Source organism: Rhineura floridana, chromosome 6, assembly GCF_030035675.1.
Source record: "Rhineura floridana isolate rRhiFlo1 chromosome 6, rRhiFlo1.hap2, whole genome shotgun sequence".
Lineage (NCBI taxonomy): Eukaryota > Metazoa > Chordata > Lepidosauria > Squamata > Rhineuridae > Rhineura > Rhineura floridana.
Window position 1 is genome coordinate 72,694,353 of NC_084485.1, and position 10,101 is coordinate 72,704,453.

At 42.2% G+C, this 10,101-nt stretch overlaps 1 protein-coding gene across 1 annotated transcript in view; it reads left to right on the top strand.

Moving 5' to 3' along the window:
- Window positions 1–5,378: 5,378 nt before the first annotated feature.
- SPDEF (SAM pointed domain containing ETS transcription factor) overlaps window positions 5,379–10,101 on the top strand; it is a 49,647-nt gene continuing 44,924 nt past the window's right edge. The window contains exon 1 of the mRNA XM_061630394.1: window positions 5,379–5,465. Coding sequence (XP_061486378.1) covers window positions 5,447–5,465 — 19 coding nt within the window. The 5' untranslated portion in view covers window positions 5,379–5,446. The remainder of the gene's footprint in view (window positions 5,466–10,101) is intronic.

Genomic DNA, 10,101 nt, shown 5'->3' on the forward strand with positions numbered 1-10,101 from the left:
TCCCCTAAACTAAAAAGCCCCGAATGTTGCAACCTTTTCTCATAGGGGACAAAGAGGAGGTCAGCTTGATATTTAGAGGAAGAATGTTCCACATGTAAGAGACCACAAGAAAGAAGGTACAGAGATGAGAAACAAAACAAGGATGAGGAGATTTACCAAGAAGAGTAATGTGTGATAAAGGGACTGAAGAGGAGAATAGAGAAAAAGCAATAAAGATAGGTGCAAGACCATGAAGACACTAAAAACAGAAGAAATTTAAACATAAATAGGAAATGATAGATGGAAGCTATTAAACAGAGCATGTAGAGGTTTGGTATGACTAAAGCAGGGCTAGTGCCAGAGGGTGGCCAGGTCAGGGCCTGGCTGAGGGACCCTGTGGCTCAGAGGGGCCCCTCCTTAGGGTGGGATGGTAGTGCTCCTGTTCTGTAATCTGTGGCAGCATCAAATCACAGAAAAGGAGATCCCAGGCATCCCCTCCCAATATAGTCAGCGTGGGCTTCAATAAGTCCGCACATATGTGCCACCTACCTCTTCTGTTCCTGTGAATGAGGTGTGCGCTATCATCTTGGTTGATGGTAGGCATGCACACACAGTGCATACTTCATTCACAGGGATGGGAGAGGTAGGGGGGACGCACTGACAGGTTATTAGCCCTGTGCCGCCTGTATGCAGGGTTGGGGCTATGACACCTCAACCCCATGGCAGGCTGGTGCCCAAGTGCCCAGTCATGTCTGGCACTGACAGTGGACTTAAGTGTATAGAAAGAAAAAAATGAACAAGAAGGTTTGAGAACAGAGATAATTTATGCTGAGAGACATGAAGACCAATGGATAAAATATGGTAATTATCAGAACAAGATAGAATGAGCATCCTAATAAGATTTTTTTGTAGTCAGTAGATTGAAAAAATAAGTTTTTAAAAATTATATAGAGAACCAAACCTTAGCTAGTGCACCAATGTAAGCCAAAAAAAGAAGAAATTGATCAAATATAACAGGAACAGAAGAGGTAGGTGGCACATATGTGCGGACTTATTGAAGCCCACACTGACTATATTGGGAGGGGATGCCTGGGATCTCCTTTTCTGTGATTTGATGCTGCCACAGATTACAGAACAGGAGCACTACCATCCCACCCTAAGGAGGGGCCCCTCTGAGCCACAGGGTCCCTCAGCCAGGCCCTGACCTGGCCACCCTCTGGCACTAGCCCTGCTTTAGTCATACCAAACCTCTACATGCTCTCTTTAATAGCTTCCATCTATCATTTCCTATTTACGTTTAAATTTCTTCTGTTTTTAGTGTCTTCATGGTCTTGCACCTATCTTTATTGCTTTTTCTCTATTCTCCTCTTCAGTCCCTTTATCGCACATTACTCTTCTTGGTAAATCTCCTCATCCTTGTTTTGTTTCTCATCTCTGTACCTTCTTTCTTGTGGTATCTTACATGTGGACACTTAACCTGCTGAGAGGACTGAAGGATAATGTTTTATTCGTTTGTTTATGGAATCTAATTTATATACCTTCATCAAAAAGATTCTAGAGATGTGTACAAAAACATTAAATACAATAGTGTTGCCAACTGAAAGCAAAAGTGAAGGTTTAGGAGACACATAATAAATCCACAAGTTGACTTTCCCAATAGATTTCAACTTGTTGAACTGATCTTGTAAGTGCTTAAACACAACTCAATTATTCAAGCCAGTTTTCTTAGATTTTTCAGGACATTCATTAGTTAAGTACACCAGACATCAATCATTTTTTTATTTTGACACCAACAAACTGTCATGTGAATTTGCTCCTCCTATGCTGCTGTAATACATAAATAACTCCTCAGATTGTTTAGGGAAGAGAACCTGTGGCACTCCAGATGTTGTTGGACTCCAATACCCATCATACCCAGCCGACATGACTAATGGCCAAGCATGATGGGAACTGGAGTTCAGCAACATCTGGAGGGCCACAGGTTCCCATCCCTGGCTTAGAGGATGAGTATATCTATAACCCAATTTCATCCCAAAATAAGTACCACTATCCACTTCTTCCCAGTGGGAAGAGGGGCAATGACTGCAGCATCCATGGACTGATGGGATTCGTCTATGCACAGACCCAAGCTGTTTTAGTACACAGGCAGATGGGACCAATGAAATCTTGTCTTGCAGTTTGTGAACCTTTCATCAAGGACCAGGGGCTGCCAGTTCATAGGAGGCCAAGAGGGAAAGTCAACTGGAATGGATGCAGGACAATAGTTTTCCATTGAGCATGAACCCTATTCCTCTCTTACCTCCTGCCACGTGTGTAAAGCCTGACTTGGATTATAAAGCACTCCTCAAAATGAGAAAAGAAAAAAGCCACCCGCAGTGACAAAGGAGGCAATCTAGAGAAAACTGTTCCTCCCTGATAAGATAACATTGATATATTTCAAAAGGGAGGTTTAAACCCCTTTAAGTTATTGATAGCATGGGAATGTACATGGAGTGCTTATGCCAATGCTTGTGAAACGTTAATGTGTAGGCATCCTTTAATTTTTGTAGCAAAACAGTGTTTTGATTGTGCGCTTATCTGTCTTGTGGCTTTCAGTTGAAAACATATTAGTGAAGAAAGTGGGGACCTTTCCCCTTTGGATCAACCACAGCCTGAACTATTGATGGCGAAGGAGTTTTTCTGTATGGGTCTTGGGCTGCTAAGTGGTACTTTAACATTCTAAAACAAACAAGAGCTTGCCATTTCCTCTCTGATAACAAAGCAGCATTTACATAGTATGACACTGGCTTTTTCAATGGAATCCACAGATTCTGCTCTGCTTAAGGACTAGAGATGATCTGCCATCTTTCCAGATGACAGAAAGGTTGATCTTGCTTGACAGCTGAGGAAATCTGCTATTCTTTGCTATGGTGGAATCTGATTTTACCTGGATGGACTAAACTAGACCTATGTAGAAAGGGCAGAGCTTGGAAAAGTTACTTTTTTGAACTACAGCTCCCATCAGCCTAATCCAGTGGCCATGTTGCCTAGGGCTGATGGGAGTTGTAGTTCAAAAAAGTAACTTTTCCAAGCTCTGAGAGAGGGTGGGGAAAAAAGAGAAACAGAGGAAATGAGCAATGTAGTGAAGAGAGGAAATAAAAACAAAAGTATAAGGTTGTAGTCAATGTTAGCCATACTCAGAATAGGCCAATTGAAATGAATGGACATGACTAACATGTCCATCAATTTTAATGGATCTATTCTAACCAGAACTTAATTTGGACGTAACCCATATTGGGTCAAATAAATTGTCCATCTAGCTCCATATTCTGCCTTTCAGTTGAGGCCAGGCAATTGCCTGCGAGGAATTCATAGATATCCATGAATTCCATGACCAGAGGTCTGCTACCTTTGAGCATGGAAGGTGGGGTTCTAGAGAACATGGGCAATGGCTGTCATGAACCCCCATGACTCCCAGGACTCAGTTCCCAAACCCAGGGCAATTGATCCAGGCAAGGCATAACCTGTGCCTCCTTTACCAGGGCTGAGTAAACCAACACCAGCCCTGCAAGGTAGGTAGATTGCCACCACTCCTTAATCCTGGTCACCCACTCTAGGCTAAAGGGAACCCAAGGTGCCAGAAAAAGACCTGCCAAGGATTCCAGGAGCCAAGAATGCACTCCTTGTCTTGGACCCTTAGGCAAAATATTCAAATATATGGTAGTCCGTGACTAATTGGCCAAGGTGCTGAACTTAGAGCCAAGTCTCCCCTGCAATGAACACTCACTGGTAAATAAGAAGTAGCTTTATTAAATAAAATGTAAGTGCACAAGTATAGCAGCAAACTAATTCCTTAAAACCCACCCCTGAAGGCCAAGTAAAATACAGAGTTACAGTCACAGATAAAAATAGCAAAACTGTCTAGCCTAGTCCATACTTACAACAGAGGTAAACAGCAAAATAACTTCATGGTTCCACATCTTCCCAGAGATGTATAGCCTGGATAGCAGAGGGAACATGGAACTTCAACATCAGGTAACATCAAGACCATTGGGGAACAAAAACCCAAAGCCTGGATCCTATTCTTATGGGGAAATGCCCAGCAATAGCCAGGAATTAATTAGCCAATCAGAGAGCTTTCTGATGATGAAACTTTCTGGAGCTTTCAATACTAATGGTCACACACTCACCAACCTTCCCAGGCCAATTGGCCTTGAAGTACCAGTCTCAACTGATAAGCAGGTGATCTTGCTTATAGCTTAATTAACTAGCTTCAGCTGTGAGAACTGAAATCTCATGGCCTCTCAGAGGCCCCATTTCAGACAAGATATTTCCCCACACAAATTCCTTGCCTCAGAACCATTTTAGTTTTCAAGCTTTCAAACCAGGCATTCTTGACAATGGCCATTGATAAACTTCATCTCATCCATCTATGTAACCAGTTTTTTAAAAAAAATTATGCTAGAAGTCATAATACCCTGTGATGATTAATTCATAGGACTTATTGTTGGAACACATACCTATTTTTGGTTGATCCTACTATCTAGTTATTTCATTCTGTCTTTATGTTAATATATTTTGAGAATGAATCATTTTTCATGCTTTCTCAATGGATTTTATAAACCTTTGTCACTTCCTCTCCTGCAGCCATTTTCCCTCCAGGCTAAAAAAGCTAACTGTTTAATCCCTTCATTGTATAAAAGACTATTTCCCTGATAATTTTAGTCAGTTTTTCTAGTAAAAAAGACCAGCCTCTGTACTGGTAACTGCAGGACCGCAGTATTTGCCTTTCTCCATTGTTACCTCTTATCATTTCTTGCTTTAATCAATTCTCAGTACGCATGAGATCCAGTCCCCCTTATCCCATAGCTGTCATGTGTCCTCATGAGTTTTCAATGAGATATTTGGTCTTCCTAAAAACCAAGCACACTCTGTTGGTTGGATCTCTATGTTTGTTGACAACCTCAAAAATGTGTAGTAGGTTAGACATCTGTGACTATTTCAATAGCCATGTTTAGCCTTCCTCTTGTGGCATTTGCCTCTCCAGGTAGAGCAATGCTAGCAGTTTCCTTGAGATAGAATTTAGGCTGACACAGGAAACTCCTTTATGCAAAGTCAGACTGCTTGCTCATCAAACCTAGTGTTGTCTATTCTGACCAGCAGTGGCTGTCCAGGTTTTCAGGACGAAGCCTCTCACATCTCTGTCTACTTGATCCTTTTAAATAGAAAGGCAAGACACTGAACGTTGAGATCTTCCATATTCAAAGAATCAGAGCTGGCATTAGCAGTGGGCATTGTTGGGCACCTGCCAAGATCCATGCCTCAGCAAGAGGACCTCTGACATCTATGGGCCCCTGACTCTCTTGATTATTTTCTTGCCCTTTCTGAGTGAATGAGTAGTGACAGGAGCAAGGAGGAGCAGCAACTAATACTCCTCTCCCCCTCTGAGCAACCATGGGGATTGGACCTATAGGAAGAGGACATCCAAATGGGCAGCAGCACTGGAGGTAAGAAGGTGGGCATACACAGGGAAGAGGGCGCATCTTGCCCAAGTGCTCTCCAAAATCTGGAGCCAGCCCTGCATGCACTTGACCACTGAGCTATAACACCTCCCCAGGACTTGTTCCCTGGATTGTGCTGAAAAACAGCTTTCCTTTGGGTCTTTCTTCTTGATGTGCACCCTTTAAATGCATCAGCAAAAAACAGGACACAAGAGGGCATGGATTTGCATAAGATTTGCATATGAAACATATGAAGCTGCCTTATACTGTATTGAATCAGATGATTGCTCCAGTTAGCTCAGTATGTCAAGATTGACTGGCAGTGGCTCTCTAGTCTTCTGGAGATGGGTCTTATCTGCCCCTGCCTGGAGATGCAGGGGATTAAATTTAGGACCTTTTGCATGCAAAGCATGTGTACTAGCACTAAGTTGTGACCCTTCTCTAATTTATATGCATACATGTACATTTAGAAATAATATAATTTAAATAGAAATACAATGCATTTCACCATAGCGGGAAAGGCTGTAACCAAGCTATTTGTGAGCCTGCCAAGTTTGCTGTCCAGGTGCTCACTAATGATGGGCAACTTAACGGCCTCTGGTCTCCCTTCTTATGGTTCCATTCAGACTGGACTTGGACCAGACATCCATTCATATAGACAAATCCTTCTAAGGGAGGACTGCCCTATTTTAAGCAGAGCAATAGTCACCCTGACCTCTCTGTTCAATCACTTTCTTCTCTAAAGGATATTGAACTCCTAATACCCTAGAGAAGTTGGAGAACTGCCAGAAAACCACTGTGGACAGAAGATAGTTGCTAAATCTGACTTGAATTATCAGCCAGCCTTCTGAATTTGAAAGGTTTTTGAGCCCATTGCAGTGCTCTAGGAATACTCATTATATTTCTATACCCAGGGCTGACATCAGGTGTGACTGGGCCCTTAGGCATTAGCTTGCCCAGACCCGCAGTGTCATACTCCCCAACACTGCCTTCCGATGCAGGCAGAGTGGGGCTTAAATAGGCCTGCCCACCTCGCCCACCTCCCACGTCATCGTGTCAGTGTGCATGCTCTGCGTCCTGTGTGCACATGCCTGCTATCATCCAAGATGGCAATGGGGGCATCGACCCCTTAGGAACTCCCCCCGCCACCATCTTGGGTGATGGCAGGCATGTACAGGCAGCATGTGGGGCGTGCGCAGTGATGCACTAATGCAGGACAAGGTGTGCTGGGCAGGCTTATTTAAGCCCATGCTGCCTATATGGTGTGTGTGATCCACGACAGCACCAAGTTGCTGGGTGCCACAACCCAACTCTGGTGTGGATCGCAGAGCAGAAGCTTCACACGGCTTATCCATTTGTCCCCTACTAAGTGCCTTGGAGAAAGGGCACTTTATAATATGAGAAACAAAACTATAATTTTAAAGCAATAGATTTTTTTTGTATGTGCAAAAACCTGATGCATAGTGCTTTAAATGGATTTTCAGACTGCATATTTGCATTGTGTGCATGTGATTGGCTCAACATGTGTATGATTACTACCATATTGACCCAAATATAGGTCATACTTCCCCGCCTTTTATAAAACCTGAGTGTGGCCTATATTTGGGGCAATACAGTACTTGTAGCCATGTTAGCAAGATGTCCACCAGCTAGTCTTGGCCTTCACTGTTACTTACTTTTGTTTCTATACAGTAGCTGTGCTAATTGCTGTTCACTTGTATATGCCCATATTTATTCTTGTCATTTTGCATCTAGGCCTGCAAACCATGGCAGGCTTTTCTCCTTCATTGCTAGGCAACCATTAAAAATATTGAAAGGGAGACAAGAGTCAGCAGGTGTGAGTCCTGGCTGTTGCCTCACCATGCCAGCTGCTGATGCCAAGCCTGAGTAGATGGACTCTTGGTCTAATTCAGCAGGGCTTTCCTTATGGTCTTATGAGCCCTTCTGTCTCCATTCATCACAAGGCTGCTGAGACAACCGTTGAGGCTTAGGGCAGCACAGTGCTCATGACTATGTCTCCTGGACATTCTCCTGCCAAATGGTCCAGTCTTACAAACAAGGGGATTTTGAGCGGTTAACATTTCAGTTTACAAAGGAACGAATATGTTTCTTGAATAAAGTATTAGAAACTACATAAGTGTGAGGAATAACACTCATAATTCCTAATTTAGAAGACAGGTGCTCAGCTGCCAAGCTATAATGCCACTGCTTTTCACCAGATACCTCTCTGAATGTATGGAATTGGCCTATAGGGGCTTTTTAAATTGCTTGAAAACCCCTAGTCCAGCCTTTGACAACCTGGCACCCTCCAGCTGTTTTGGACTACAATTCAGCCTACAACTCAGCCAGCATGGCACCCCTGAACAGTTTCTCTTATCTGTTAGGCTTCTTTTTGGACCCCATGTACAGACATGCTCTCTCTCTCTCTCTCTCTCTCTCTCTCTCTCTCTCACACACACACTCACACACACACACACACACACACACACACACACACACGCTTCAGTGGTTGGTAACAATCTCACAGCTTTTATAGTTCCAATCACCCATGCTTAGTTCAAGAGGAACAAGAACCACTTGCTTGCTTACCTGTATACATAAATGTACAGAAAACATGTAACTTTAAAAACAACCTGCCGCTTATATAAACAAGCATTTCCATTTTTTTGTTTTTAGGGAAATCTTTATTATTGAATTACTAAGCACTTATCCTTCCCAATTCTTTGGCAGGATTCTAAAAGTCTAAATAATTTGGCAATAAAATGAACATAAGGAAGTCTGGAATAAGATGGTGGTTTTTGTGTGCACATTCTCCTTCTGATGAGATGCTTTGTCATATAATGAAGAAGGACTGTTGCCAAGTGTTATTTTTTGGGAGGATTGTTCTGGTGATGAAGTTGGAGACACCCTTTTTTAAGGTGACGGGACTGAGTCAGTAGAAATCGTAGGTTGGTTTGATCAGGGAAGAATCATCATTCTGGTTTTCCCAGATTCATCTTAAACATTTTTTTCTTAAGATTTGTATAATGAATATTTATAGATAGTTCAATTAAAATAAAATTAATTAAAAAGGATGGCTACAATCCATCCAAAATTACATACATAAGGCTGCAATCCTATATTTACCTGTGTGGGAGCAAGTCCCACTAAACTCTATGGGATTTACTTCTGAGTACACGTGTTCAGAGGATTGCACTGTAAGATTCTTTCACTGAAATCAGTGGGTGCTTAACTTTGGATGGATCATATCCAAATTCAGATTTCTTAAGATCCCATTAACTTGTACCTAATTTGTACTGCCCAGTTTTACAGAGAATTTAGTGTAAAATATCCCAGGAACCACGTTGTTGTTATGTGCCTTCAAGTCAATTATGATTTATGGCAATCCTATGAATCAGCGACCTCCAATAGCATCTGTTATAAACCACCCTGTTCAGATCTTGTAAGTTCAGGTCTGTGGCTTCCTTTATGCAATCAATCCATCTCTTATTTGGCCTTCCTCTTTTTCTACTCCCTTCAGTTTTTCCCAGCATTATTATTTTTCTAATGAATCATGTCTTCTCATGGTGTGTCCAAAGTATGATAACCTCAGTTTCATCATTTTAGCTTCTAATGATAGTTCTGGTTTAATTTGTTCTAACACCCAATTATTGGTCTTTTTTGCAGTCCATGGTATGCGCAAAGCTCTCCTCCAACACCTCATTTCAAATGAGTTGATTTTTTTCTTATCAGCTTTTTTCGCTGTTCAACTTTCACATCCATACATAGAGATCGGGAATACTATGCTCTGAATGATCCTGACTTTAGTTTTCAGGGATACATCTTTGCATTTGATGATCTTTTCTAGTTCTCTTTCAGCTCCCTCCCCAGTCCTAGCCTTCTTCTGATTTCTTGACTATTGTCTCTGTTTTGGTTAATGACTGTGCCAAGGTATTGATAATCCTTGACAAGTTCAGTGTCGTCATTGTTAACTTTAAAGTTACATAAGTCTTCTGTTATTACTTTAGTTTTCTTGACGTTCAGCTATAGTCCTGCTTTTGTGCATATCGTGTGGAAAACAAGTCCTGTGAGAGGAAAAGGTTGGAGGTATGTCTAGTTTTGAGAAAATGACTGAGTGGGAGATGGGGAGGACATAGAATAATAAAATAGAGTTGGAAGGGGCCTATAGGGCATTCGAGTGCAAGCCCCTCCTCAGTGCAGGAATCCAGCATACACAACAAGTGGCTGTCCAGCTGCCTCTTCAGTGCCTCCAATGTTGGAGAGCTCATCATCCCCCTTGGTAATTGGTTCCATTGTTGTACCACTCTAACAAGAAGTTTTTCCTGATGTTTAGCTGAAATCTGGCTTCCTGTAACTTGAGCCCTTTATTCCCTGTCCTGCACTCTGGGATATTCGATAAGAGATCCTGGCCCTCCTCTGTGTGACAACCTTTCAAGAATGTGAAAAGTGCTATCATATCTCTCCTCAGTCTTCTCTTCTCAAGGCTAAACATGCCCAGTTCTTTCAGTCTCCCCTCATCCTTGTTGCTCTCCTCTGAACCAGCACTGATTAGACGGTAACTAGTACTTCAAGCAATTTGGAAAAGATACTTCTGTTAATGCAGCTTAAAATAGCATTTGCCTTTTTTGTGGCCACATTGCAC